The 14017-nt window shown below is 36.3% G+C and overlaps 1 protein-coding gene across 1 annotated transcript in view; it reads right to left on the reverse strand.

Moving 5' to 3' along the window:
* SLC23A1 (solute carrier family 23 member 1) overlaps nt 1–14017 on the reverse strand; it is a 505682-nt gene that overhangs the window by 73906 nt on the left and 417759 nt on the right. The window contains exon 11 of the mRNA XM_044069843.1: nt 12774–12917. Coding sequence (XP_043925778.1) covers nt 12774–12917 — 144 coding nt within the window. The remainder of the gene's footprint in view (nt 1–12773; nt 12918–14017) is intronic.

Consider the following 14017-nt stretch of genomic DNA (forward strand, 5'->3'; position numbering starts at 1 on the left):
AATGAAAACATGAGCAGGCAATGGATTCTTGTAGAAGAATCTGTTGCCTGCTCATTTTTTGTTTACTTTGTTTGGCATTTTAAGGTTTTAACATGACAGCTTTGTTGTTTTATTATTTTTTGCCTTTCCTGCTTTTATTAAAGTTTACTACAGATGGTTGAGTCCCTTGTTTTTTGTTGTTTGAGTGTTATATAAAAGAAACAGATATCAAAGAAGCAATGAGAAACTAGAATACAGGGTAAACCCCCGGCAGTGATGGAATTCTACTAGAGGAAAAAAGGAGAAGGTAATGAAAATGTGGAAAAGTACTTTTAACAGTATTTTTCTGTATAGGAATGTGCCTTTGACTTGGAAAAAAACAGTAGTGGTAGCTTTACCAAAGGAGGGATATTATCCAGCTGATCCAGGGTCATGCAGAGCTATTTATATTCTGAATCATGATTAGAAAATGTTTATGACAATTTTGGAAAAAGAAGGGCAATATTACCAAGGATCAGAGTGGATTTACTGAAGGTAGGCAAATGTTTCAAAATGAAGTATTGGACAATAATAATATATTAATATTTCTTGTGTATGGATGCTGAAAAAGCATTTGACAGAGTGTGTAGGGAATTTATGAAGATATTCCTTGAGGCATTTGGTTTTCTACAAACATGGGCAATATTAGCATTTAACATTTACAGAGGAGCTCAGGCTAGGCTGAAGTGTGGTGGTGAGCTGTCTAAAGTGTTTAAAATTATAAGAGGATCTAGGCAGAGTTATCCACTTTCACTATTGCTCTTTGCCTTTTATTTAGAGCAATTAGCCAGAGACATAATACAATCAAACATAAATGGCTGGATATAAATTGAAAAATTCCAATGAGAAAATAGCCCTTTTGGATGATATACTATTATATGTTACCAATTCAGAACATGATGTAAAATTATATTTCATAAAGTGAAATATTTTAATGGTATGGCAGGATATAAAGGATATAATAAAGCACAATGACCTGGTGTAGAGTTTCCCCACTTTTATGGGGGTCATGACAGGATGAGAAACTTGGAGATTTGGTTGACAAGGGAAGTTGAGCTAGAAGTTAAGGAAAAGTGGGAAAAACTACTCCAAATATTGTAGTTAAGATAAGCTTATAGAAACTGTTATTTTTGGACAAAAATAATAGGATACAAGTGAATAGGAAGTGTTTGAGCCTGTTGGTTCTTTATGTAGGTCAGGTTTGTATGTATCAACCAACAGACCAGCTATGGAAGAATATGGAAAAGGAACTGAAAGAGTTTATTTGGCATAAAAAGGGGAAGGGGTAATTGGGTGGAAAAAACTAAAGCTGACAAAGGAATAGGGTGGTTTGGGGCTGCCAGATTTGGACACATACTATAAGGCCATATATTTGACTCAGAATATGGACTGCGTGCCCTTATGGAAGCACATGATAGGAGTAGTGCCCAAATGAGGTAATAACAGGATCATAGAAAAACACAGTTGGCCAGCAAGAATAGCAGTCAAGCATACAGCCAAAAAGAAGATAGTAAATAATCAGACTTTATTGGTATAAAAATAACAAACCGGTTTCGGCAAAAATATGCCTTCTTCAGTGTTAGAGAAACAGACACATAGAATGTAATTAAATATACAAATTTATACTTGAAGCTAGCCAATGAGCACACTAGTAAACTACTAATGCTCATGAATAATGCATGAAAAATATAAAAAAGCAAAATACAAGAGACCAAGGCTGCTATTCTAACATATGATAAGATGTTACAATCAATTATTGTAATGTGTGTTGAACCCATAGTAAGAATAATATTTATTAAATGATGAAGGTATATATAAAACAAAAATATAATAATAATACATAAATATACTATGTGTGCATACATGAAATATCAATATTTAATCCACATATAATAGGTCCGACCAGTAAGGACCAACTTCCCTACTGAAAAATATATGATTGTTGTGTAAAGCAACTAACATATATTATTGCTCATAATAAATGTGGTATGATATATAAACATGCATGTCCAATCAATATCAGAACTATTGAATCGTATTAGAAAATATAACAATACTATACCTAACAACACTAATGATTAATGGGAAAACTGAATAAATATCGTTCTTCATAAAATTGTGGTTATAGATGAACATTGAGTCCCGGTGGAAAGAGTGAACCAAAACTAATAATCCAATATTTCTCCTTGTGATTCAATATACCGTACCACCCTTGTGTATTACTACGATCACCAACTATTCTGTCTATGATCATGAACATAAACTGTGCTTGTTGATGTTTTAAAACATGCCGATATAAAGCATTTGTTTCCTTTTTATTTTTAATATCACTTCGATGTTCATTTATACATGTCCTGAGTGGCCTAGATATCTGGCCAACATAAAATGCCCCACAATGGCATGAGGCCAAGTAAACAACCCAGTCACTAGTGCAATTGCCAAAGATTTTATAATCAAAAACCTTGCTAGTATTACGGCTGGAAAAATGCTTAGACTTTGTGATCTGTTTACAAGACCCACAATGGCCACACGGGAAGGTACCCAACAGTTCATGTCCTGTGATTGTAAGTTGTTTATAAATTGCTCCCCCACTACCTATATGTTTGTAATGAGATAATAGGGAATCCAATGTTTTTCCTTTCCTGTATGAGAATTGACATTCTTCTCCTAGAACCACTCTGAGTTGTTCATTAGCCATTAAGATATTCCAATGTCTATTTATGGTATCCCTAATGACATAATAATTCCTGCCATACGTTGTAACAAATCTGATAGTAGATGTCCGGGAATCCGCAGAAGGAATCTTGTAGTCCAACATTGTCTTTCTATTTGTTTATACCCTCTGTTAACAAATCTACGACATAAATCAAGACTAGCTACATCATAATCTGATTTGGTGGAACTAAGGCGTTTCATGCGCATGAATTGTGATACCGGGATATTCCTGATGGTATGGCGTGGGTGCATGCTCGAAGCATGTAATAAGGTGTTATATTGTGGATATTTGCGAAACACTCTGGTAGCCAAAGTATGGTCTGGATTTCTCGAGATAGTTACATCAAGAAAGTTAATAGTCTGTACATCAAAAGTGATAGAAAATTCAATGCCCCAGATATTACCATTCAAATAATCAACAAATTCCTGCAAATATCCAGCATCCGCACGCCATACCATCCAGCAATCATCTAGGTACCTGCGCCAAATGTCCATTTCAACCAAATAGATATTGTGAGATACATCGTAAATCATGCATTCTTCAAAGAATGCCATGAACAGGTCGGCATAAATGGGAGCAAATGAAGCTCCCATGGCCATCCCCTGAAGCTGCCAATAACACTGGTAATAATAACAGGATCACACATGGACATTTGGGCAGATATGGGAAATTAATGTAAACAGCATTATGTACTATCTGATGTACATGAGAGTATTGAAGTCTTTAGGTTAAAACAAGTTGGACTCTGGAAAAGTAAAGTAGTGCCAACAGGTTGCATGATATGTAGTAATAAGAAAGACACAGGAGACAATGCCATGAGGATTTGGGGAAGAACAAAGACCTGAGATTCTGGGATGAGATGATAATTGGAGGTGAAATAATAAAATGGGATGAACGTAGACAATTTTTTGGGTTACTGAACTCAGATTAACTTGCATGTATATTTCTAATATGAGAGCTCAAGGAAGATATGTGGAGGTTGGAAGTAATTTAGTTAAATCACAAATAGTTGAGATTAGAAAATAAATGGCAGACCAGAAAAGAGAAATAAGTAGAACTTATAAGGCAATATTAGATTAGAGAAGGCAATATGCCACAAAAGTAAAAATAATATGGAGTAAACAATTAAATACAGATGTTACAGATGAACAGTAAAAGGAAATGTATCTTAATCCTAGATATGCAACTAAATTAAGAAAATTTAATTTTTTTACGTGGAAATGTTTACAAAAATATTTCTATATATCTGTAAGACTTGGAAAAAAATGTTTCCACACTCAAGAAGCATGTGTCAGAGATGTGATGGCTCTGAAACAGGTCCTTGAGAACATTTATTCTGGGCATGTTAGGAGTTGTTTAAGTACCAAAAATGACTTGAATAATATGCTATGTCTTATACTTGGAACAGATTCAACATCAGTGTAGAGATGTTTTTGCTGAGCTGGGGTAAGAACAGCATATACTAAAGAAGTGAAAGAATTGCTATCTTTAATACTGATAGTAGCTAAAAAAGCTATAACTAGAAAATGGAAAACGAAAGACAAACCATCAATAAGCAAAATGAAAAAAATGATTAGAGAAATTAAAAATATGGAAATGAGAACTATCAGAGATCAGAAACAGAGCTTTGTGGTAAGAGAATGGGCTGTATGGCATGCTTGAAGAGGATATAGGTGCAGAACAAAGTACCTAAGAGCTATATCTATTTAATAAAAGGATCCAATGCAAGGTAAAAAGTCACCAGAGCAGTTGTTAAGACTTGTAATAGAGTGTAAATAAAATAATATCATCCCCTAGTGATGTGGACATCCTTCAAGAAGGTCTCACCAAAACAAATGATTGGTGCCAGAAACATGGCCTCAGACCTAATGCCAAAAAATGCATCATCGTCCGCTTTGGGGAGAGTGATGTCCCACAAATTATCACACTGATAATAAGGTCCTAAGCATGCAATCAGTCGTGAGGGACTTGGGCACCCAGGTTGATAGCAAACTGACTCTTGACCACCATATTGCCTCCGTTATACGGAATACTTTCTACATGGCCCACCTCATTAGTAAGGGTATCTCATCCAGGGACAACGTGGTCATAACATCCCTGTATTCTTCCCTTATAAGACCCATTATTGAGTACAATGCCCTTTTCCGCATGTATCTAAAAGCATTTGGAGCATCTGGAGAGACCATAGAGGTTCCTCACTAGAAGAATCCAGCACCTCAAACATCTACCCTACACAGATAGGCTAAAGACCCTGTCACTTTACTCAGTCTCCTACAGACTCCTCAGAGGTGACTTCTGTCTGGCATACAAAGCAATCTCAGATCCCACCTTGATGGGACTGCTGAATATCCACAAGTCACGCTCCACTCGTGTAACCCACACACATGACCTCAACCTGGTCTGCGACATTGATAGGACTTGGTAGGGCAGATTTGTGTCCCAGAGACTCCTCCTTTTGTGGAACAGACTCCCTCTCCACGTCAAGCAGATTACCTCATTAAACTTTTTTAAATGCAACCTGGATAACTGGATGGAGAACAGAAAATAATCCTCTGGGATTCCACCTGTGCACCTGCTGGACAGTGGCATAGGGTGCTGACTTGTTGGAATGGGTCTACTTCATTTCATTGAAAACTGATTTCACTTAAACTCAGCTGTCTAAGCACAATTCACTGAAAACTCACTTCACTGAAAACTCATCTGGCCGAAACTCATTTCGCTGAAAGTTATACGCTCTGTTCTTCACTGTAGTCCGATACTGGAGTTAGTATATATAGTAAGGGGGGGGGTGTGGGGGCATAGCCCCCCAGCTGTTTTAAACATTGTAAACCATAGACATGGATACTTAAAAGTTGAAATAACTCTTTCCAGAAGACAATATATACCCAAACTATGTGGGGACTATTCCCTCCACACCCCCCAATGTAAGGCGGCTGTGCCCCTCCACCCACTTACTATATATACTAACTCTAGGATCCCACTACAGTGGGGAACAGGGCATATACCTTTCAGCGAAATGAGTTTCAGTCAAATGAGTTTTCAGTGAAGTGTGCTTGCAGTGAATTGTGTTCAGGCAGCTGAGTTCCAGTGAGATGAGTTTTCAATTAAATGAAGTTATTGATAATGGATTGCAATTACTGACTGTCTAATACAAGGGTCGCTTGTTATTTATTTATAAACATATAATTATGAAATGGCTGTATTAGAAAGAAATGTCAAAGTAACATAGACACCATGCATGGGAATTTTGCAGTCAGGTATACTGAAGATGTAATTAATAAATTATTTACATTGCTAAAAAAGAAAACTATTTCTTATAATTTAATACATCAATACATGTATTTATGACATTGATATGAATGATTTCATAAGTATTATAACCGGTGGTATTTCTAGGGTGGCCACGGTGGTGCAGTGGTTAGTGTTGCCGCCTCACAGCAAGAGGTTCTCTGGTTTGATTCTTGGCTGGGGTGCTTTCTGTGCGGAGTCTGCATGTCCTCCCTGTGGTCATGTGGGTTTCCTCTGGGTGCTCTGGTTTCCTTCCACACCCCAAAGACATGCTGTAGGTGGATTGGACACTCTAAATTGGCCCTAGGCATGATTCCATGCGTGTGTGCCTTCTGTGGAAGGTTGGGCGCCGGCCTGGCAGCTTGACACTGTAAAACTCCACTGCAAATCATGAGTGGACAGGTGATCCGCTGTGGTGACCCCTAATCGGGAAAAGCCGAAAGAAGAAGAACCGGTGGTATTTCTCCACCCTTTGATTAGTTTACAATTGTCTTTGTTAATTTTTGTTCATTCTAGTTACTTTCTTTTCACAGAGGACCATGGAGATGGGACTAGATGAGTGAATAAAACTTTTCATTGTTTCTTTATTTCATAACTTACTCCAAAGTTTTATAATAGAAAGGAGGTTGGAGAAAAAGCAGCCCCCTCCAAAAAAAAAAAAAGACTTTATAAGCTCTCTTTCATTGACTGTCTACAGCTGAGCAACCTGTATTAATCTTTGCCATTGCTAGTAATAGGTATTTTGTTTTGAGGTACTAATCAGTGTGGTAAATAAATATATAAATTAACAAAGAAGTAAAATGTGGTAAATCAGGTAACACATGGTATAAATGTCATGGATTAAAATAGGAATCCTACCTGATAAGTTTTCCTTTAGGATCACTGCTGTGAATTTTGCAAGATGCACATCTAATTGCACAACAACCTAACCCCCCCCCCCATTTCGCTTCCAACATGTCCCAACAACTTATATTCTCTCCCTTCTCAAAAAACTCAAATCATGTACTCCCTCTGCAGACCTAATACCTGCAGAATACTTGCAATTAGCAGCCAAATCAATAGCCTACCCAATTTCCATACTGATAAACAGAACCATCACTGAAGGATATGTCCCTAAACTTTGGAAAATCTCCCACATTATCCCACTTCATAAGGGTGGAAATTTTACTGAAATCTCTAACTACTGCCCTATAGCCCTTCTCTCTCCCTTATCTAAGATTATGGAAAGGTGTATCCACAAGCAACTGCTTCACCACCTTCTCCAAAATAACTTACTCTCTAAAACCCAACATGGTTTCAGACCATCCCACAGTACCACCACTGCCCTCCTCTCCTTTACAGACACAATCAACAAAAATCACAACAATAACACCCTTTCCTCTGCACACCCTTTTTTCATAGATCTATCCAAAGCTTTCGACATGGTCAACCACCAAATACTCATACACATTCTTCAATCCTTGTTAATTGATACCCAATCTATTAACTGGTTTAAGTCCTACTTAAATAACAGACATCAAGTAGTACTCTGGAACTCCACTCTATCCTCCCAGCTACCTGTCAACATTGGTGTCCCACAAGGGTCCATACTGGGTCCCCTCCTATTTTCTTTATTTATCAATGACCTCCACCAAGTAGTTCCCGAAGCTACATGTATACAATACGCAGATGATTCTACACTAATCTGCTCAGCCACGTCTGTATCAGACCTTCACTCCCTCACACAACACATATTTAAATCTGTAGAAGAATGGTTTTCCCAACGCTGTCTACTACTTAACCCAAAAAAAAACTAAACTCCTCCTCTTCACACCTTCCAGCAAATCTCCCCACATTGACTTTACTATAACATCAAAAAATGGCACACCTATATCACAAGATTCTACTACCAAACTACTAGGCATAACCATTGATAACAACCTTAACTTTGATGCCCATATAGACAACACATTGAAAACCATTAACAAAAAAATAGGCTCTCTTTACAGAATCAAACCTTTCCTCACTCCAGAATCTAGAACAACTATAGCCCACTCCCACCTTATCTCACCCCTTCTCTATGCCTCTCCCATATTTACCAACTTATCAAAAAAGAATTTGTTGAAATTAAACAACTCCTACCACAACATAGCCAGATTTGCCACAGGAAACCCTTACAGAACCCACCACTGTACTAATTTAAAACAACTAGGCTGGCTTGAATTTCTGCAGCAACTAAAATTAATCAATTAGGCATAGCCCATCAAATTCTTTATCAACCTGACAAAACACCTATACTATCTACTCTTATTCACCCCTACCATAACCTAAAGTCCCTAAGATCTGCACACAAACTTCTTATAGATACTGTCAAGTCAAACAACAAGGCTGGAGACTCTCTTTTTTCTAACACTGTTGGAAAAGATTGGAACCTGCTTCCCTCTGAACTTTCATCTATTCCCTCAAAATCTCTCTTTAAAAAGAAACTCAAGCTATACCTCAAAACACAATGGCTGTGCCCCTGTACTAATCCTGACTAACTTTATTTCATGACCCCTGACTATACTTCACATCCGTAATACCCAAATTCTATATCAAAGTGGCACCCACTGATCTGTAACTCCTTCTTACTATCTATGAAAAAAAAAAAAAAAAAAAAACAAAGTGTGTACTTACTTTTTTCTTCTTACTTTACTATTTCCCTACTCTCTGTACTTTTTGTATTATTCTCCATGTATGTCACGTGCTACTATATTTTGTTTATTTCCTAACTACTGCATGTTTATATCTTATAACTTTGTCACTAGTAACAATGTCTTAATTTTATCTAATTTTACCTAATTACTTTACATGTATTTCTTTAATGGGATTTTAGTTAGTATCATTATAATTGTTAATTTGGAGCTTATCTCCCCGGGCCTCTACTGAAAATGGACATATATCCAGCTAGACTAGCCCGGTCAACAAATGTAAAATAAAATAAAATAATAAATAATGCTCATTGTTTGCTTGCATTGGAGGTTTACATTGTGCATCAAACTTCAGTAGCATTAATAACAGCATCTTATTTAAAAGCTGCTACAGTTTCTAATGGTATTATAAAGTACTTCATTACTGGAACCTGCTCAAATTTATTTGTCTGAATATAAGCATTTTTATTAAAGGAAAATTCCACCTTTTCCTAGAGTTTAACTCAACTCTTAGGTTGCTTATCTCCCTATGATGTGATTCCAGTACTGTGTAAGTACCTGAAACCTGCTTGTACTTTATAAAACTTTAATTTCCTTGCCTTGGCATCAATGGAAGGGAAAGACCACCCAGTTTTTTATGCTTAACTTCTCACATAATTTGCAGAGGAATGTATCTATACCTGCATGACATACCACAGACACACAGAAATTTGTAGTCAGGTACTGCTAACAATCTTATACGTCTAAATAGTCCTGTTGATGTCAGGAGTTCAGGCTACAGTAAACAAGACAGAGAGGTGTGAAACTGTTTTCCATTGTCTTTACTGCAGACAGGAAGAAAACATACACTGATCTACAGCTGCTTCCAATGTTGTGATGCCTTTCATAGTAAAACAGAACAGTTAGATCAGTGAATGGTTCAAAGGCATTTGTCACCTCTTTTGACAAATGTATATAATCAGCATCAGAATATTGAAATGCTAAGCTTTAAACTTTAAATGTGTGTTGCTTATACTACTTTACATTTTAAGATGACTTGAATGTAGTATCAAAGATGTCTGTGACATTTAGAGAAAAGCCATAAAATATTTTTCTTGCAATTCTTATAAAATATCAGCACATTTACTAAAGTCTAGGTGGAGGGACTGTCAATTCATCTTGGACTACAAATAGATACTTTGAACAAAGGCCTGCAGTTTAGCTACTGCTTTGGTTGCAGTTAATTCCTTAATATACGGTGAAACAGTGAGACACACACAAATGAGGGCCACTCAAGAAATAATAGAAGCAGTCCTGTTACAGGCAGCCATTTTGCAGAAAACATATTAAAGCTCTATAATAAGCAGTCAGAGTGATTTTAATGTGCTAAAATAGCTCAGAAAATAGAGATAAAGTGAAAAAATAGATTATTTTAGTTCTATGGTGGAGTTTTCCTTTAAGACATATACATTGCTTATGAAGCTGGATGTAAGTATCCGTAGAAAACCGAGCTAATCAGTAATAATATATAACATACTACGTTTGATGTTTTTTTGTTGATTTATGCCTCATATTACATTTACAATACTCACAAAGGCTTTAAATTTCAGCTTAAAAGAGTTACATTTTATTTATAAATCCCACCTGTTTTAATTGCATTAGGATTGGCATCCAGGTAGTTGGGCAGAGTAAGCCCCAAAAACATTTTCCCGAGGAATAGAAATTATTAAATTCATTAGCTGTTTGTAAAGGGCAGTCTGCGTTAGAGCCTAGTGGATTTGGTGTGGCAACTTTACCTGGAGTTACTAGCATATTAATGGTATTCCAGAATTTTTTTGGCTGTTGAAGCAAAGATTGTTGTAGCTGGGTGAAGTAGTTTTTTTTGTCATGCAGGATAGCTTTTTTTGTCATATTTCTTTGCTGTCTAAAGGTAAGATGATCAGCTGTATTTTTTGTGGTTCTCCACTTGGCCCAGGCTTTATTTTTACTAAGGATAAGTTTCCTTGTGTTATGTGAGAGCCATTGGGCTGTTTTAGATTTAATTCAGATTAACCGCATAGGTGCATGATTTTCCAGGATTGTTAGAAAAGTGTTATTAAAGAAATGAACAGCTTCCTCTATGGGCAGGGATTTAAGGGGTGACCAATTAACTTGCCTGAGGTCATTTAGAAACTGATCAGGGTCAAAGAATTTTTTGCTGCGGGATGCTCTGACTTGGGTAGGGATGGTCATACTTGCTTTATGCCTAATAATGTATGTAAGTAGGTGGTCACTAAGGTCATCTGGGAGGGTTCCTGTTGTATATTTTTGCTGGGGACTGTTTGTTAGTATCCAGTCAAGAATATTTTCTTTATTATTAGGTTTGTTTTTTCTTGTTGGGGAGTTAATGGTTTGGGAGAAGCCATGCAGGTTGATGAGGGTAGAAGGATTAGTTTGTTTGCATGAATTCCAGTCAATATTGAAGTCGCCTAGTATTATTGTTTCTTGAGGAAGATTTAGAGAGAACCAGTTTAATAGGTCTTCTAATGTGTTGAGGTTTTTACCTGGGGGAAGATAGGTACAGATAATGTTAATTGTTTTATGTGGGTTGAGCTGAAGCTTAGAGATTATTATTTCAGCATTATTGTCAAATGGTGGGTTATGGTTAACTTTACTTATCTGTAGGCTGGTTTTATAGAGAATAGCAACCCCTCCACCTTTTTTTTTAAGGCGATCCTGCCTTAGAATATTGTAACCTGGGGGGATGATTTCGTTATCATATGTTGAGGGTTTTACCATGTTTCAGTTAGACAGAGGATATCAAATTGTTGGACATCTAGGAGAGCATGAATTAGTGGAATTTATTTAAAAGCTGCTACAGTTTCTAATGGTATTATAAAGTACTTCATTACTGGAACCTGCTCAAATTTATTTGTCTGAATATAAGCATTTTTATTAAAGGAAAATTCCACCTTTTCCTAGAGTTTAACTCAACTCTTAGGTTGCTTATCTCCCTATGATGTGATTCCAGTACTGTGTAAGTACCTGAAACCTGCTTGTACTTTATAAAACTTTAATTTCCTTGCCTTGACATCAATGGAAGGGAAAGACCACCCAGTTTTTTATGCTTAACTTCTCACATAATTTGCAGAGGAATGTATCTATACCTGCATGACATACCACAGACACACAGAAATTTGTAGTCAGGTACTGTTAACAATCTTATACGTCTAAATAGTCCTGTTGATGTCAGGAGTTCAGGCTGCAGTAAACAAGACAGAGAGGTGTGAAACTGTTTTCCATTGTCTTTACTGCAGACAGGAAGAAAACGTACACTGATCTACAGCTGCTTCCAATGTTGCCATGCCTTTCATAGCAAAAGAGAGCAGTTAGATCGGTGAATGGTTCAAAGGCATTTGTCACCTCTTTTGACAAATGTATATAATCAGCATCACAATATTGAAATGCTAAGCTTTAAACTTTAAATGTGTGTTGCTTATACTACTTTACATTTTAAGATGACTTGAATGTAGTATCAAAGATGTCTATGACATTTAGAGAAAAGCCATAAAATATTTTTCTTGCAATTCTTATAAAATATCAGCACATTTACTAAAGTCTAGGTGGAGGGACTGTCAATTCATCTTGGACTACAAAAAGATACTTTGAACAAAGGCCTGCAGTTTAGCTACTGCTTTGGTTGCAGTTAATTCCTTAATATACTGTGAAACAGTGAGACACACACAAATGAGGGCCACTCAAGAAATAATAGAAGCAGTCCTGTTACAGGCAGCCATTTTGCAGAAAACATATTAAAGCTCTATAATAAGCAGTCAGAGTGATTTTAATGTGCTAAAATAGCTCAGAAAATAGAGATAACGTGAAAAAATAGATTATTTTTAGTTCTATGGTGGAGTTTTCCTTTAAGACATATACATTGCTTATGAAGCTGGATGCAAGTATCCATAGAAAACCGAGCTAATCAGTAATAATATAATAATAATAATATACTACATGTTTGTTTGATGTTTTTTTGTTGATTTATGTCTCATATTACATTTACAATACTCACAAAGGCTTTAAATTTCAGCTTAAAAAAGTTACATTTTATTTATAAATCCCACCTGTTTTAATTGCATTAGGATTGGCATCCAGGTAGTTGGGCAGAGTAAGCCCCAAAAACATCGAAAACCCCAAAACGAAGAGATTACGTGATGAGTTCATGTCCACAAACTGCAGATTAGATAGCCCAACAGCAGTAATCATCCCTGGCAATGCAGAAGAATAATTCAAACAAAAAAAATTCAGATGCTTTATTGTAGAAAACAGTTCTCAAAACATTTCTAATGGTCATTGCAAAATTAAAATTGTATTTAATTTTTTTTTTGTTTTAAAGACTTAATCCTAAATATAGTACATATAAAAACAAATATGATGTGTGTTATACATTTAACAGGTTATATGGCTGAATGCAGTAATAATAATAATATTAAAAATACCTATACATTTTAAATTTAAAATTAATGCCTCTGTCAGAACTGCAACACATGCTCCTAAAAATGTAGTATATTGGTGACTTTCTAAAGGGGTCTCTAACTGACACGTCTGAATAGGAAAAGCAGATGATTTTAGTGGACCAGGGAAAGATATGCTAAAATAAAAAAAAATCTTTCCAGAAGTCAATAATTTTGCTCAAAGAACCACTAGCAGTCCCCCGCCTTACAACTTGTACTACCTACATAGAACATAAGTTCTCAGCAGCTCTTTCAGATAATCAGGAATCAGATGATGCAGGGTGTAGAATGTGAGTTTTATATGCACATCCAGTGTAATATGGCATATCAAAGAACTGCCAGTCAACAGCCTAGCTGCGGATTTCTGTGTTCACTGCAGGTAAGCCAGATCACTGACTGAAAGCTCAAGGCAAATAACATTGCAATAGTCAACGTGGGATAAGAACCACTGCCACATGGTTTGATGGTGGACTACAGTGTTTAATCCAAGTAATGTTTTCAGATGGAAGTAAGATGCATTGATGATGGCTGACCTCAGAAGTGTGGCAAGGTCAGAGCAACAGGTGCCAAGTGTCCTTCATATCAATCACTATTTAGTGCAATACCAGCTTTTAAAAGCTGGTTTGCATTTGTGTTCAAAACTGAGTGATGTAACACTCTGTGCAAGCAGGGTATAAACTGTAGCAACTGTTTTCTGCATTTGTAGCAAGTGGTTTGCTACAATTTAAAAGGATTTTTTAATTAGAATCTGAAAGCCTTAGCACTCTATGCAGGCAGAGTACAAACAGCAATTGTTTGCTACATTTGTAGCAAGCAGTTTTCTACAACTTAAAAGAAAAAAAAAAAGTAAAACC

The sequence above is a fragment of the Protopterus annectens genome, chromosome 4.part0 (assembly GCF_019279795.1).
Source record: "Protopterus annectens isolate FY-2018-M chromosome 4.part0, PAN1.0, whole genome shotgun sequence".
Taxonomy (NCBI): domain Eukaryota; kingdom Metazoa; phylum Chordata; order Ceratodontiformes; family Protopteridae; genus Protopterus; species Protopterus annectens.